Below are 17183 nucleotides of genomic sequence, written 5' to 3'. Positions count from 1 at the left end.
CATATTAATTTAAAAAAAAAATTATTTTTTGTTACAACCTCTGAACCAGTTGTATATTATATAATCTATGCCTTGAACTGTTTGTTCTATAAAAATATGCAATCGCAATAGTTTTGAAGTTTGAAAACAAATAACTGAAATAACCTAACGGTTCTGAATTTTTAAAAAAATTCCTCCATTTGAATGTTGATAAGATTCAATTTTAAATACGAAAAGTATTTATATTCTACAAAAGTTCAAAACAAACACTTCAGCCACTTTTAATTATTTTATAAAGCAAATTATGGTAAGTAGCCATTTATGTAATATTTTAGTTTACACATTTAATTTTTAAAATTTTGTACTGTCATCGATCTGGTAATCGAGGTTAAGGAACAACTAAAAAATTGCATTTTAGTGAGTAAATATGTTAAGGCGAAGAAATATTTATTTTATTTTTCGGTATGAAGTGCAACATACTTGTACTGAGATTCCTCATTTCCGGTATTTTGAAGTTATTCAAATTACGTAGCAATAAATGTAAAATTTAATTGGACTATAGCTAGTAAATGTGTTTAATTTTTAAGGTTTCCAACGTATATATATTAGATCTTATCTATAAAAGTGGGCAATCTATATGTATATATTAGATCTTATCTATAAAAGTGGGCCTGTCGGCCTTTAAACTTTGTAAAAATGTTAAAAGTTGGTCACATAAGTAAAAGAAATTTCTTTTTTTTTTCGTTTTTATTAATGAAAACATTTACATATTTAAAAAAAAGTTGTCATGTAAAATTAACAAAAAATTGATATCCTCTTATCACATAATAAAAATCTATGAAATATATTTGGAATGATATTGCTATTACAAATGCATGCTATTTATATTTTAATAAAATTTTAAAAAATTTTCATTTCATCTTAATAAATTTTAATATAACTGTTTTGATATAAAGATGTAAACTTTTATAAAAAATGCTTTTTTTGGCAGTTGTTCATTTCTACTTTTTACAATTATTACGTCTATAAAAAGCATACTCTTCGCAACTTAAATATGTATTTATTATAAATATGTGTTAATTATTAATCTTTTCTTTTTCTTATTTCATATTATGTATAATGTTCATAAATTTTTAAACTTACATTTAAAGCGGCTAACTTTTAACTTTATACAATGAGTATCGCATATTTTAAGGGATTTTTAAGTAATAAAACGTAAATTGTAGTTTCTTTTTTCCAACTTTCAAATTCAATACAAAATTTTGTAAATAATATATTAAAAATATTGATATTTTATTTAATAAATATTGTTCTAATATTTACAGAAATATGCATAACCGTTACTTAAAATTGAATGAATATTATACAAATTTTAACTAAACCCCAACATAACAACCAAACCTCTAAAAAAAAAGAAAAAAAAAGAAAATTCAAGGATCAAAATAAACTATAATAGTAAAGTTCTTCTACAATTTACGTAAAATAAGCTGTCCTACTATTATTACTATCTTAATATTATGATACTGACGAGTTTATACTTTTGTTTTTTTTCAATTATATAGGAATTTAATTTTAAGAAATTTTTACTGATTTTATAAGAAAATCAGTATTATTTTATGTAGACGTTACACCTTTTCTAGCAACAAGCAAGTTTAGTACGGGATTTTTTCGTATGTAACTTACTGCTTTTTTATGGGTTACCATTGTAAAATCGTAACCATTGCATTGCAATATTTTATCATGAATTCTTAAACCAGATCTGGCTGCTGGACTGTCTTCGTGCACTTCAGTGACATATATACCCTGAAAATAGTAACTTTATTACCTTTCAAATATTTCAGAATTGATGATGAAAATATTTAATTTTGAACATGCTTACGTAGTCAGTATAACCCTGAGGCGATTTTTTATAATCTTGATCAATTCCTGTATGAAATACATTTTAATAAATAAAATAATTTATTTTTGGAAATTTAGCTACCTCCACCAATCTTAAATCCACACTTCAGTACTTCTCGACCTTCTTCATCAACATCTTTCTCCTTGTGCAGTGTTATAGGAATCTAAAAATTTCCAAAAAAAACATTAACATGGCACCGCCTTTGAATTGATTTTCTTACGCTTAAACATTCCATTGCTGTACCAGCCTTGTGTTGAAAAGCCATTTTAGCCATTTTAGTAAAATTGTTTTATATTATATTTTACGATTTTAATGTAGAAAATTTAAATGTTTTAATTTAATTGAAATCAATAGAAAAACAAAATGGGATGAGAAATAAAGATGGTTTGTAAAGTATATGTCAAAGTCATATATTTTTTGACAAATCAATGACAACTAAGCTTTTTCTGTTTTCGTTGTCATTCACATGATTTACATAGAAAATTAATATTATGAGAATTCATATTGACGATTTGTAATTGTAATTTCCTTCAGTGCAATTGATTGGCATGTTTTAATAATTCAATTCATAAACTACGTCCAAAAAATTATTTTTTTAGATTCTAATTCCTGACAGTCAGCCGAGTTTCCATTTCGTTCTTTTTAAAGCTGTGGATGCTTCATTTTGTATACAAAAAGAATTGCAATATCCCATGATTTGCTACATTTTCATCCAAAAGAAACAAAAGAACGAATGTCAAATAAACCATTTATTAAAAAGTGATAAACCCAGGGGCTTATTTTAAAATAATTGGATTAAAAGGATTAATTGGAGTTAGTTTTTGACATCAAAGTACATGTTATCCATACGACTTGTCAAAAAATTAAATAATTTTTGTTAAAACAGGTTCATTAGACGTAGCTTATTTTTTAATAAAATAACTGAATTTAAATTTATTTCTTTCTGAATAATGAACCTACTGTTTAATTTTTTTTTGACTTCATTTAATTTATTACTGGATTTGTTGATTTGTCCTTTACAGAACAAAATGTGTAGCTGTGGTCACTACATTACTGTTAATTTGTAATGTTCCTCGGTTAAGTATAATTAAACAAATTAAGTTAAATGTTTTAATTAATGTAATTTCTTTATCAATTTTCAAAGTTATCCCTTAACTGAAGTTTTACATTCATAATATAAATAAACCAAGCCAATTTATATTCTCCGATTTGAGTAAAATTGTTATTATTCATTTTTTTTTCGTTAGTATTATAATATATTTTTAAACATCCATTATTTTAGATTTAACTCTTTATATGTACATAATATATGTATTTTATCACAATCGAAACTACATTAGATGTTGTTTTGAATTTTTTTCATGTTTTCTAAATAAGCCTGCCTGCAACTCATATTATCTGCTGGTCTGTTATAAGGCAACCAAACCGGTTCTCCAACAAAATATCTCTTTGCTTTAATGAAATTCTAAAACATAAAAATATTTCATTCAGGTATTCATATACATAATTATGTCATATGTATCAACAAACATATTACATTTGTATCAAGAGTAAAACGATGATAAATCCCTGCTGGAATAACAATCAAGTCGCCTGGGGTAACAAAAATTCTAATCCATTTATCATCTTGACTAGAAAAACAAAAATTAATATTGTAATACGCACAACAAAACAATATATTTTTTACTCTCTGACATCAAAATAACCAGAGCCTTCTAATACAAAACGGATTTCCTCATCAGTATGCAAATGTTCGGTAAAAAAATGTTTCAGTTTATTTTCATAATCAGGTAAGCATTCTTTAGAGCATGTCAACTAAAAATATACAATACAAAGGATAATTATACATATGTAATATGAAATTTTCGGAATAATTACTTCATCTTCGTAAGAGTACCCACGTTCCTTCCGTATTTTGTCCAATTTTCCATCTTCCTTGTATTTTTTAGCATCTAACTGAAATACGAAATTTTTGAAAAATGTTCTGATCAATTTCTTAAAACGCTCACAAGATTGCGCTCATAATTTGCTATCAAATGACAGAATATAAAAATGCATTTTTGACATTCACGGAAAATGTTGAAATCTTTATTTTTATTGTCGTAAATGTAAAATAATTACAAATTTCATTTGTAATTTTTTAGTTCTTAAATTTCTAATTAGAGTTTGGTTTTTTTTTTCATTGCTATACTTACAATAAAATGTTCTACACCAGTTTTTTTATATAGTTCTTCAAGATTTATAAATTCTGGTTTATCAGGATTTGCGTAGTGTTCCAATCTTTGGTCTTCCGTAGAATCATCCATATACCATGCCTTTACCATTTTTATTTAAAAAAATACATATAAAACCAATAAGATGTAAATTTTTTTTAATCAAACAAATAAATAAAAAATTTATTAAAATTAGTTTAATTCAAAAATGAAAAATTTGAAAGAACGCAAGTAAATTTTCTCTGCAATTTATAGATCAGACTGAGGTGTAAGTTTTTTAATTTAATTTGTTTTTATAGCAATAAGAGCTTTAAGCTTTTGAGATTATAATTTAAAGCTTATGATCTGAGAGTTCATGATTGATAACAAAAAAAATATTCATTTGATCAAAATTTACTAATTACAATTTACAATTATACAGCCCACTATAATTATGGCAGTTGCATTGTAGTTTGAATGAACATGCAAAGCTCAACATTTGAATAACTAGAGTCTAGACTGTTAAAAATGATGTATGTTGTATTTGGTTACTTTAGATACATACATATGCATTATTATTGTTTATTAATCTTTTTTGTTTTAAGTTTAAATAGAAGTATAATAATTATAAAATACGTTCCAATAACAAAACAAATTTTACGGAATTTTTTTCCTTGTTACTGAGTTAATAAAGAAAGAAATTGCATATACATATGTACATATGTCATAATATGTAAGCTATACAACATTTATTGTGTAACTTCAATTATTTAGAAATAAGTGTATATAAAACTTTAAGATACTTAAATTAAATGTATTAAATTAGTGTCAGCTACATGTTTATTTCTAACATAATAATTGCAACAAATTATCGGGGCAACGCTAAACACATAAATTTGTGTCTAGGTAATTAAAATCATAACATAAGAAATGAATTTTTAAGTAGCACCTAATTCGTATTTCCAAATTTCTTTAAATTAAATTTGATAAGATTTTTGCATTAATATTTTTTTTTTTTTTTTTTTTTTTTTTTTTTTTTTTTATTACAATTTATTTATTTATTTTAGTATCAATTCACAAATATACATATAAAATCTTAAGATTAATGCAATACAACTATTTATTTTATAACTATGTATGCAAATTGATGATAAACTATACAGTAGTGTAAATAAACACTAGTGATGTATAGTATTATGCACCGATACTACCACATATTACTTATTATTAATACAAATTTTGTGGGGTGGGGTATATTACTTGTTTTTTAAAATTACATTTACATTTATTTACTTAAAATAAATATTAATTGTTTTTATTATATATATTGATATTTTATTTTGACGATATTCTATATTTTATTTTTTTTTTTTTTTTTATTTGAATTTAATTAATTTACTATTTTAAAGTTTTCTAATTGTGCAAGTACAAAAAGGGTAAACCGAGCAACATAAATAATCTAGTATTATTTTAGACACCTTATTTTTATAAAACTCTTTATAACTACAATTGAAATATTTTTTTGTTATGTAATCTTTGAAAATTTCGATACCTTCTTTATTATCAATTCTTGAAATATGCATATCAATAACGAACTTTGGTACTCGTATTTGTAACATAGAGGGATTTATCTTATTATAAATGTCCGACCAAATTACCCATTTAAAGTCATTTATTTCATTTATAGTAAATTCTTCTTTATAGTTAAAAAAAACTGTATTATAGCTTTTATTCACGAAACACTGTGAAGGAACATCTACATATTTTAGCATAGTTAATTGTAAATCATCTGCATTGATAAGTAGATTTAGCAATTCGCAGCACGATTTTATACGGAAGAGAGAGGTACAAAAAACTAGTATTTTTTCGGGATCCATGTCAGGGCGTACATTTATTACAGACCTACCATGAATATATATTGACTTTATGTAATTCTTATCGTAAACCACAGTAACATCACCAGAACAATTTGGGGAATATTTGTTAAAATTCTCCAAGACATTCAATTCTAAAAGTTAAAAAAAAAAAATACGTTTAATTATTCATTTTAACTAAAAAAAAATAAAAATTTTGCAAATGTCTTCCTTTTCCGCACTTATTATCGATTGCTTTAACAAACGAGTAAGAGCAGAAAAGAACATTTACGAGTTTTAAGAATTTTGGAGCAAATCCTCGCTTAGCACTTCTTTCCAATGAAAGGAGACCAGTGAGGCAAAATTTTTTTTTTTTTTTCATTAATGCAATGAAATTTCTAAATCTTTATAATCAAATGTCAATAACCAGTTTCTACACAATTTTGAAAATTTATTTAATGTGCTAGCTTCCTTAATTTCCTGCGGTAAATTATTGTAATATTTCGGAGCTAGAAAATCATAAGATTTTTGAAAGTGGGTTACTCTGCTTAAAGGAACACGAACTAAGTTTTGACTATTTATCCTTAGTCTATAAGAATTACAAAAGCGCGAAGGTAAGCGATTTTTACTTTTATAAAATTTAATTAAGCACTTATACGCAAAAAGATGTCTTAAGGGTAATATTGCTTGCGCTTGAAATAAAGGCCAGCAATGAAAAAGTCTTGATTTTCCATGAATGATCTTCAGTATACTTTTTTGCGCCAAAAAAACTGGCTCCAGCGTATTATAATAGGTACCTCCCCAGCTCGTTATGCCATATTGAAGTTTCGAGTAGACTAGAGCATAATAAATTTTTAAAAGCAGTTCAATTGAACAATAAATCTTTAAACAGTAGAATACACGAATACAATATAACATATAGTTGTGTATTTTGCTTAATATACATTTCCTTTTCAATCAATTGAAATATGTATGTATGTATGTATGTCTCCCTCAAAAATTTGGCTAATTTAAAAAAAAATCCCAAAACCAAATTATATTAAGGAAAGACTTATTACATATACTTACATATGTATGTATAATTTAGACGCAAAATATATTTTTCTAAAAAATAGTAAATATGGTTTTATTATTAAATTTTGAAATCTTTAATTTAAGATTTTATCTCCCACACATACATACATATATGTATGTACGTATATTTGTGCTCTGACTCATAAACTGCTATAACGAACTGTCTGTGTCTGACTCCACTGCTAGGGTGAACACAAGCAAACGTAGCTGTAAATTTTTTATTGAAACACAAATAAATTGAATGCAATTTCTTCATATATATTTTTCAAAGAGTGTTAAAGAGTGTTTTTACTTAATCATAAGAAATAATTTAGTCCGACTTGCTTTTCAGCAAGCCCAACATCTATAAAAGTTTACAATAAAGTGTTATATTCTATTATGGTGTTAGCAATTTGAATGTTGTCTTGAAATACTTGCCGGTATAGTTTGATGCAGCATTTTTCCTTAATGATATTGAATAAATAACAGTGTAGTCGTAAACAATTGATTAAAGTGGTTGTCGAAGTTGTTGTGCAGAAGTGCCTACATAATTAGAAACTTGATAAAAAATTTTATGATAACATAAGTACGTACATTGAAAGTTCTAACATTTATTATGTTATTACAACTTTAGAAATAAATATAAAAAATAAATGATATTGGAGTGTAAAATACAAATTCGTACAAATCAAACTTACATATTTTTTTTAAAATTATGATTACATACAACAATTTAAAAAGATTAATTATTTTATTGACTTTTACGATTCATCTAACCACCGAGGAGTTGTTGATTCAACATCTTGAGGATTTAATGTTGAATAATATTTTAAATTGTACATTTGAACATAATCGGAAAAATTTTTTGGATTTAGTATTTGATGTTTTCGTACTGGTAGTCTCGGCGATAATGATAACATACTTGCCCATTGTCCATCACATAGATCATCGTAACGTAATAGACCAACTTCATTTCCGCCTAAATCACCAGGACCACGGCACATTGGCTGACAATCCCATAGTTTTGTAACATGTTCTCGTATCCATCTTGCTAAATATAATGCACGGCAATCACAATGCCATGGATTTTTGTCCAATTTTACAGCTAACAAACTTGGTAAATTATCTAAAGTTCCTTGTGGAAGATATTGTAACTTATTAGAATCAATACGGCTAAAATGAAAATTTATGAAAAATAAAATTAACAAAATTTTAAATAATATAAAAAGAAAATTTTTAATATTTGAGAATTTTTTTAACGCACAGTTTTTCCAATTTAATTAAAGGCTGAAATGTATCAAAATCAAATTTTTTAAGGATGTTATTATTAAGCATCAGGTTTCTTAGCGACCTTAAACCCAAGAAATTATTACTATATAACGATGTTAAATTATTTGAGAATAGCATTAAACGTGATAAATTTTCTAAATTGAGAAAAAGTCCTTCTGAAATAGTCGATATTGTATTTTGACCCAAATAAAGCTCTCTAAGTTGCTTTAGATGAGAAAATGCTTCACCATGAATCTAAAATGTAAAAATGTTTTAAAAAATAATTTCATTTTAATTAAATATTATTATTATTTAGACTACCCTCGTTATTCTATTCAATGTTAAATCCAGAGAAAGTAAATTTTCCATATATTCAAATAATTCTTTTGTTATTACAGTTAAACGGTTATTATGAAGCGTTAATGATCTTAATGATATCAAATTTGAGAATACATCGTCTTTAATATTGTCTGCAAATAATTAGACTTATCAGTATAATAGTATAGTAATAATAATAGTAGTAGGTGGAATAAGGTTGTTTGACAGTAAGACATTATGCACATACAATATTTTTAACTTAACAATATGAATAAAAAACGGAAATATAGGTAACGTTGACGGTGTATATTGCGTGGCGATAATTGCAAACTTGTTTCTTACGTGTTTTCATATGTGTATTGCTATTTACAGAATTTTAGCACTGAATTTTCAATAGTTTTTATAATATTTGACCAAATATCTTTTGAAGTTGTTTGACATCTACCACAAGGAGCTAAGCAACTTGCTCAGGTTATAGTCCCAGTAATATACTTTGTGGAGTTGCATTTTGATACTATGCAGTTAACATAAGTTACGGAAAATAATGGTAATTTTACCATATTTGTTTTTACAAAATTGGTCGAAACTCCCTTTTGCTTTTTCTGGAAGGGACTGTGAGTATCTGTATTATGTACTATATGTAAAAGCAAAAAAAGCTGCCTTATTTATACTTAAATAAAATTTTCCAATACGTCTATTTCGTTCTCTAGAATAATTTTAATTTGTTTTAATATACAACATTGCATGAGCAAAGGGTTTAGAGTAAGTCTAATTATATGTATTTCTGCCTAATAACCTTGGTTGTTTTTAATGAAATCAAATTGCTTCAAAATTAATTTACAATATTTCTTTTTTATATGCTACTACCAAACATTTTCTTGTTTTCACTTACAGATTTGATTTTCAGCAAAATCTAAAACTTTTAACTCTTGTTGATGGTAGAAACTTCCACTTTCTAGAAACTGAATTTCATTACGTGACAAATCCAATTCTTCTAATTGTTTCTGATCATTTAACAATCCAATTGGAAATCTTTTGATTCGATTGTCTGACAAATTAATAACACGTAGTCTTTGCATATTATTAAAAACCTGTTCTGGTAGTTCTCTCAAAATATTTTTGCTCAAATCTAACAGGTTAAGATTTCTTAATTTCCAAAAAGTTCTAGGATCAATATCTTCCAAATGGTTGCTTTGTAATCGTCTAAAAAGTAACAAAAAAAAAGAAGAAACTACAGATAAAGTTAAATAAAACGAGTAAAATAAAACAGGACATTTAGCTGTAACTCTACTACAAGCCGCGGTATTTTTACGTTGGTATCTTGATGTGTGCAGGTAAGTTATCTACCTGCTTAAGAAATTTTAAATAAAAGAACCAACCTTCCCTTCAAATATTCTAAGTAAGTATGTCCTTCCTTCTTAAATTTAAAGGATATTATTGTAATATGTCTTATTTCATATATATTTTGATTATAGCACAATAAAGTTAGATCTAAGATAATAATAATAGCATAGTTTCAAAAAAAAAGGTTTACTGAATAAACTGATATTCTGCTAAATGCTGTTAAAAATTTTAAGACAGACGGAGTCATCTGTCTACCCAATTTTTCATTTGAACAAGTAAGTCCCTATTTTTTTATGCGTTTGTGAAATTTGAAAAATGCTTGTATGGTATAAGTATTATTTTAATTTGTAATGGGTTTGGATAAATTTAAGAGGGTTAAGATGTAAAAAGAAATTTTCTTCCAGTGAAATATGTTTAATTTCAAAGATCTGTTTGTATGTAAAGTATTCTATTCTAAATGGTTTATGAGTTTAGTAAAGAAACTCAATAGTGCACTAACGGACCGAAACTAAGAAACATGTAAAACAAACAAAAAGTTATTTTTTTCAAAAAAGTGCTATCTAATGTTGAGTCATATTGTATATGAATATCTCTGAAAACCTTTGTCGGAGATATTCAAATACAATAAAAAAAAATTATAACATCGATTTCATCAGTACCTCTCTATATTTTTTAAAACTACTTCTTAATTATTCTCTAGTTTAAAACAATATAATATGTTTTATTAGATGAAAATTACTATATTTACTTATATAGAGTGGTCTGCAACTGCAAGATAAAGATGTCGGGGGTGATTCCATGTTTTAGGAAAAAATATCAGACAGACGATATATGTGACATGAAAACGATGTATGAACAAGGTTGTAGAAGATGCTGAAGTGCAAAGTGAAAAATTAAACAAAAAAAATTGCGAACACTTGAAATATTTAACGTTTTTTTTGAAAAATTTTCAGTTTTTTATTTTTCAAAATTTCATGTTTAAGCAACTTACTTGAGAACGAAGTCTTAATCAAAAACTTAGACGTTGTTAAGGATATGTGGCATTCAGAATTTTTTTAATCTGATTTTCTTAAACCTTCAAAACTACCACTAGAGTTTCGAATTAACCGAAACACCCCCCTACACGAATAATTTTTTTCCTAAAAAAGAATCAACCCACGAGAGCTTTAACATCAATTTAGGACCACCCTCTATAACTTGCATTACAAAGCGTGAGTTCTGTTACTTATAATAAAAACCATTTATTTTAAAATTATAGCAATTTCTAAAGAAGAAATTTCAATTGTTTTTTAAACAAATTATTTTTGGACACTACTATTTCTATTTATTTAGTTATGTAAGTAGTTTACCAAAAATTTAAGATGCAAAACAGAAGTTAAAAAAAGTTATGCAAAGTAAAAAAAAGTCAAAAAATGTAGTTTTCATTTATTTTACTTTAAAAGAAATTCTATTCATGTTTTTCACTTCAAGTTGAACCCGAATAATAATAAAAAAATAATAAAATTTAATTTGCTTTGATTCAAGCATATGTTCAAAGTACTTGTATGTAGGTATGTAAATAATAAAGGTACCTGTGTATATTTAAGTGCAAACACTTATAATTACATTCGATTGGTCAATAAAAATTACATGTATGCTCTTAGGCATGGCGTTATGAATTTGATTAACTATTTATAACAAATTTTATTCCATAATAAAAACTTTAGTTATTAAAGAATTTTTAGATTTTATTGTTCTCGTATAGAAATGTTCGTGTATAGATTGTGCCAAATAATTGCATTGAATTCTTCATAGCACATTCATTTGCAAACCAATTAATCTAATTAAATGTTACTGAGAATTATTTAAGATACAATTAAATCGTTTTCTTATTTTAGTGCTATTTTGCCACAGTCAATCTTCCAGCAAATCCAATTGTGGCATAAGTTTATTATATCGCCTGTTAATTAAAGCAAAATTGGTGGTAATTTATTAGAAAAGACAGAACATTTAAAACACTGGTAGCTGGATCTTCAGAATGTTAAAAAAACTTCAAAAATTACTCAAAAACTCAAAATGATATTCTATAAATCACTTAAAAACTGATACAGAACTTGAGCGGATGATGAATGAATTATGGCAGATTATGGAATTAGTAATTTTGAGTGAAACATGAAATTCATTGCGCAAAAGTTCCACTTGTAAGTTGTAAGGGATTAAGCAGTTATTTATATTTTTCATGATGAAAAAAAAATTGTTATTTGGAATAACATATTAAGGCAGGTGCAAATTTTTCGTTTTAGAATATTTTCACTGCATCACCTTATTGTTGCATAGCATAATTATTTATAAACGATTGTACTAAATTTATATGAATGGACATCATAAGACACTCTTAAAGCATCAAACAAAAAAAATTCATAAAGATGTGGTCCGGTTATTAACCATATTTATTCAGTGTAATGTTTATAAGCAATTTATAAATTGTTCGTCTTTAAAGCATCAATTAAAGTTAAGTGCGTCATTCAGTTCTTTTCCTTTGGTTTGCGTGTTTTTTTTTTCATTTTATTACCATGAAGCACATAATGTACTTTCATTTTGTCTACATATATTCACCTGTAAGTTTGTTATGATAAACCAGTAAGAAATGTCAATAATAATAATAATAAAGGCAAAAACAAAGAAATGTAATGTTCGAATAAAAAATTTCACTCAACTGTTTCTTTCACAAATATTCACACTTATATATTATGTATATTCACATACACGATTTAAACACGCGTCAAATCTATTGTGTTAACCTTAGTTCAAAAGCAACCGTTCGTGTATAAACAACTCATTTTTTAATTTGTTAGAAAGTAAGAGAAACGTTCGAATATTCTGAAACAAGGACATAAGAGAAAATTTATAATTAATTTGATAATAATAATTTTAATTATAATTTTGATTATAATTAATTTGATATTAATTAATTTAATAATTTAAATATGTTAGAATTACCATCAATTTGCAAATTTGTTATTTGTATCCTGTATCCAATGGGATTAGAGTTAACACGTAATGAAAGAAATTTACCAACGACAAAAACAGTACATTTACCAACGGTAATAGCAAAAGAAATTCCAATGTTTAGTTTAATAAATAGATCACAACAATTTTCACAAAATTTAATTAATTCACCACAAAATTTAATAAAATTCAATAATTTAAATCAAAATCCAATACAATATCCAGTAAAAATTTATGGGCCAGGAACAGAATTAAAATTTCCACCATTTTTAGAAATTGTTTTACAACGTGTACAATCATATTTTTCAGTTTATAGATTTCCAGATAATAGTCGACCTGGAAATGCTCTAGTTAATGCTTTAAGTGCTAAACCTATACAACCGACAACAGCAGTAACAATGCCATCAACGAACAACATTATAACTTCGACTGCTAAACCAAATCCTATATCAGTGGCAGAAGATGACATTATAATAGGAGATGAAGCACCTACAACATCATTACAAGAATCTAATGCTGATGAATCAGAATTAATTATATCGAATAGTATTGGAACTATATCCAACAATGATGAAAATAAAAATGAATCAGAGAATAATACCAAATATGATTCAGCGAATGAAAATGATGTGATTATAATTGGTGATGATGATAGTGAAGACAATACACCAGGATTTGTATTGAGAAAAAATACAAAATTTAAATAGTCCACTTTGTTTTTAATTGTAGTTTTAGTGAAAATTTCATAAATAGTTTTTGTAGAAATTATTTTTTTGCACTTATAATCCATGTAATTTATTTTAGATGAGTAGACGCTAAATAAAGTTAACATTTAAGTTCATATCATATTACTTTTTTGTTGAACGTGAAAAACAGAATTCTATACTCTAGCTTAAGTTTCATGTATTTAATTTTTTTGATAGTTTTCTATAACATTTTTAACTTTCAAGTACATTTTAATATTGATGTAAGGATTTCCAAAATTTACGTGTAAGTTGTGTATTTCAAAAATTTATAGATTAAATTAAACAGTTGATATTATAAAACTGATTATAATATTGTGAGTGCATTAGAAATTCAAAAACGTTCTAAATATAGTTTATAAAAAATATAAAAAATGTGAAAAATTTATTTACATCGTATTAGCTATTTCTAATTAACATATAGTTCTAGAAAAGATAATAAAATACGCCACATATAACAATATTAATGACTGTTAGTTGTACTCGTATTGTGATCGTAATATTATTTGGAATTCAAAAGACAGCTTTAATTAAAATGTGCCAAAAGCTATCTAGTTTAGTATAAAATTGGTGGTACTTAGTAATTTCGCTTAAATTTAGGTAGAAGATTTAATGTAATTTTTGGAAAAAATGAAATTGCTATAATTGTAACCTATAGTTCATAAAATTTATAAACTATTATAACACCTCGATTTTGTCCTTATTGTGCAGAATTATTGTTGCCGCAAAGAAGTTAAATTATTAAGAATGATATCGTTATTTCTTAACTTTCCCTTCGTATTCATGCGGTAAATTTCATACAAAACTAGAATTCAAACAAATTTCATATGTACAATAAATTATTTCGGAAGTAGATTTTGACTTGACCCTCAAGGAAAGCTTACTCCAAATAATTTTACATAAAAAATAAACAAAAGATAGAATAGAAATTCGTCAAATTTGAAAAAAATTAAGGTCTAAAACTAAGCCCTTACGGTTTTTACGGTTTTCAACTAATACAAACTTTGGCTGATAAAAATTTTCGTGAGAAAAGGAGTTTAAATTCTTTCGTAAGAAAAATAGTTTTACATTTTTGAGTTGATTAACTTTGTGCGTTGACTTATATTTGCTAGCTAAGCTTATTAAAACAAATTAAGTTTTTGGAAAATTAATAGCAATATTATATATGAAAATGTCGAAAATTACAAAAATTTAGTTAAAATATATTCAATTAAAATATTTAAATTTAAAACACATGTTAAAATTGCATATAAAATTTTTAAACAAATTAAACGAGCAAAAAAACATTGAATTTTCTAGTTACTTTAATTACAATTAAACGTTATCTGAATGGAACTATGCAAAATGGAATTATCCTTGATAACTATATTTGAATTAATTCTTAATCAAATTTAATATGAGAAATTTTTATGTAGGGGATTGGAAGAATAAATTTAATCTTCCCCAAAAGAACAATATTTTAAATTTTAATTGTATATTTAGATTTTGTATGGAAAACAAGTTCAATAAGGAATTAGGAGCAAAAGGTTTATGTGTTATTAACGACTAAACGTAAGCGTAAAATAGAATTTGAATTTAATTCAGTAAATTATATTGGATATAAAAACATTTTTAGAAATAGAGCAATATCAAACAATTAATGAAATTTGTTTTATCAAAATGATATTTTAGTTTTTACTTACAATTGAACAAGACTGTCCAAGTCTCTGAATAAATCAAATGGTAAAAAATCCAAATTATTATTAGATAAATGTAACTCTAAAAGCAAAGTTAAGCCACGGAATGTGTCCTTATGTAATGTTGATAATAAATTCCTTGATAAATCACTATAAATTATTATAAATTTTAATTTTTAATATAGTTAAGATTTTTAGTAGCATTTTCATTGAATTTTAACTACATTAATTATTTTCTAATTTAAGAAATAATCTGTTTTTTTTAAGTATAAATTGAACTTACATATAAACCATATTCATTGGTATTACTTGTGTTATTGGTACTGAAATTAAATTTAAATTCCAACAAGTGAATGTTTTTGTATCTGGATTACAACGGCATACACCAGCTGTACAATGATTCCATTCTTCTTGACTGCCAGTTGTTAATTTCCAAACAGGTTGTTCAACTGCTCTTAAACGACTTTCAATTTGGCGAACTTTCTTTTGTAATTCAAATTCTAATGTAAATGGATCAATTTTTCCTAAATAACTTGTTGTTGGTGTTGGACTCGGTGTTGAGTCTTGTGGACGTAATTTTTGTCCAGATTTTGTCAATAAAAAATATTGTGACATAACTTTAATAGCTTCACATGCATTTATTGGACAATTTTCCGTATCAGCCAATATTCGTGGTAGTGGATGTTTTTTCTTATATAAATCAATATCTTCACAATTAATCAAAGATTTATTGACAAAAATATGTAAAAGGGTAGTTATTAAAATTATTTTAAACATATTTGCATATTTTTTCTCCTTATTATTTTTAAAGTAAAAATTGAAAATTTTATTATTTTATTTATTAGTTGTTTTATGTTTCAATATAAAAATTCAACTAAAACAAATTTTAAAATTATAGAATGAAATTAAAAAATTATTATTATTGCATATACTAGATTTATTGTACGTGTCTTTTTTCTGCCTTATAAAAGCTTTGGTTGCAATTGCTATGATACATCCTTATTAAAACTCAGTTGGTTACTAAATAGATTTTTAAAACATTGTTATATTTCACATAACATTTTGCGCCAACCAAGCTTAAATTCTATGAGAAGTAGCAAAACTCTTGTTATTTGTACGTAAGGTGTGCGTATACTCATGATGTATTATTAAAATTGAGTTCTAGGTAACCCAGAATGAACTCATGAACTTGGTTATCTCTTCTCTTCTCTTTTTAAATAATACTCATATATGTATATTATGTTGTTCTACATTTTGTTATAATATTTGAAAGATCTGATTGAATTTGAATAGCGTGCACTTGTCGGTTTATTTTTCTCTTATTAAAAAATTGGATTACGAAAAGGGAATGCGACCTTGATCTTTATTTTATAAATGAAAACGAGAGTCAAGAGGGTAAAACTCTTTTATTGTTTTATATGTAGGTACATTCATTGACCAGATTTAATTGAAATATTCGCATCGTACAAATTTTATAAAAAAAACAAAATAATAAAATTAAACCTGTTGCAATAAAGAGAAAAAAAATTATACTGCAAAATAAAGCATGGAGTGTAGGTGCTTGAAAAAGTTTAATTGATTAGCGCATTAACACAGAAAATTGCAATTGTAAAAAAATTGCTTTAGAACTAACGTATATATGGATTAATTTATTGAAAAAATTATGTTAGTTTTATAATAATGTAGTCAAAGTTAACCAATAGCTATTTAATTTACGAGTATTAGGAATTTTTATTGTTAAATTTCTTATTCTTCAAACTTTTCGAAACTGAAACTAATTTAGCAAAAATTAATTTAGTTTAGCTTCTTCGCAATTCTTTAACCAAATACCATTGGTAAAAGTAGGTATTTGTTTGAGAAACCCATAA

The 17183-nt window shown here is 25.5% G+C and overlaps 3 protein-coding genes across 6 annotated transcripts; all 3 read right to left on the bottom strand.

The window, feature by feature from the left end:
* Positions 1–1593: 1593 nt before the first annotated feature.
* LOC129612654 (tax1-binding protein 3 homolog) lies at positions 1594–2228 on the bottom strand. The gene is made up of 4 exons (XM_055526358.1): positions 2100–2228; positions 1961–2042; positions 1859–1905; positions 1594–1782 (listed from the first exon to the last, which is right to left on the bottom strand). The coding sequence occupies exons 1-4, from the start codon at positions 2151–2153 to the stop codon at positions 1594–1596; spliced, it is 372 nt and encodes a 123-aa protein (XP_055382333.1). The 5' UTR covers positions 2154–2228.
* Positions 2229–3034: 806 nt separating this feature from the next.
* Positions 3035–4341, bottom strand: LOC129612646 (acireductone dioxygenase-like). The gene is made up of 5 exons (XM_055526352.1): positions 4075–4341; positions 3758–3835; positions 3567–3694; positions 3417–3510; positions 3035–3344 (listed from the first exon to the last, which is right to left on the bottom strand). Exons 1-5 carry the CDS (start codon positions 4201–4203, stop codon positions 3216–3218), a joined length of 558 nt encoding a protein of 185 aa, XP_055382327.1. The 5' UTR covers positions 4204–4341; the 3' UTR covers positions 3035–3215.
* A 2894-nt stretch (positions 4342–7235) lies between these two features.
* LOC129612627 (carboxypeptidase N subunit 2-like) lies at positions 7236–16135 on the bottom strand. 4 transcript variants are annotated; one of them, XM_055526327.1, is made up of 8 exons: positions 15599–16135; positions 15322–15465; positions 9457–9767; positions 8568–8716; positions 8242–8501; positions 7900–8150; positions 7676–7779; positions 7236–7535 (listed from the first exon to the last, which is right to left on the bottom strand). In XM_055526327.1, exons 1-7 carry the CDS (start codon positions 16090–16092, stop codon positions 7739–7741), a joined length of 1650 nt encoding a protein of 549 aa, XP_055382302.1. In that variant the 5' UTR covers positions 16093–16135; the 3' UTR covers positions 7236–7535; positions 7676–7738. The 4 variants fall into 4 exon arrangements, with proteins under 4 accessions (XP_055382302.1, XP_055382301.1, XP_055382300.1 ...); XM_055526326.1 differs by having other exon boundaries at positions 7236–7520; XM_055526325.1 differs by having other exon boundaries at positions 7676–8150.
* Between the last annotated feature and the right edge of the window lie 1048 nt (positions 16136–17183).

This window comes from Condylostylus longicornis, unplaced genomic scaffold (genome assembly GCF_029603195.1).
Source record: "Condylostylus longicornis isolate FDR11 unplaced genomic scaffold, ASM2960319v2 ptg000075l, whole genome shotgun sequence".
NCBI classification, from domain to species: Eukaryota; Metazoa; Arthropoda; class Insecta; order Diptera; family Dolichopodidae; genus Condylostylus; species Condylostylus longicornis.
The sequence above is the reverse complement of the archived record's forward strand: the minus strand, read 5'-3'. Positions and strand labels throughout refer to the sequence as shown.

Coding starts and splice junctions, on each gene's coding strand:
- LOC129612654 (XM_055526358.1), bottom strand. CDS start 2,153: ATGGCTAAAATGGCTTTTCAACACAAGGCTGGTACAGCAATGGAATGT. Junction 2,043..2,099: donor CAGCAATGGAATGTTTAAGC/GTAAGAAAATCA, acceptor GGAAATTTTTAG/ATTCCTATAACACTGCACAA. Junction 1,906..1,960: donor TGGATTTAAGATTGGTGGAG/GTAGCTAAATTT, acceptor TATTTCATACAG/GAATTGATCAAGATTATAAA.
- LOC129612646 (XM_055526352.1), bottom strand. CDS start 4,203: ATGGTAAAGGCATGGTATATGGATGATTCTACGGAAGACCAAAGATTG. Junction 3,836..4,074: donor CTGGTGTAGAACATTTTATT/GTAAGTATAGCA, acceptor TTCGTATTTCAG/TTAGATGCTAAAAAATACAA. Junction 3,511..3,566: donor GGTTATTTTGATGTCAGAGA/GTAAAAAATATA, acceptor TTGTTTTTCTAG/TCAAGATGATAAATGGATTA.
- LOC129612627 (XM_055526325.1), bottom strand. CDS start 16,092: ATGTTTAAAATAATTTTAATAACTACCCTTTTACATATTTTTGTCAAT. Junction 8,717..9,456: donor TTTTGCTGAAAATCAAATCT/GTAAGTGAAAAC, acceptor AATTATTTGCAG/ACAATATTAAAGACGATGTA. Junction 8,151..8,241: donor TTAATTAAATTGGAAAAACT/GTGCGTTAAAAA, acceptor TTTTCATTTTAG/CCGTATTGATTCTAATAAGT.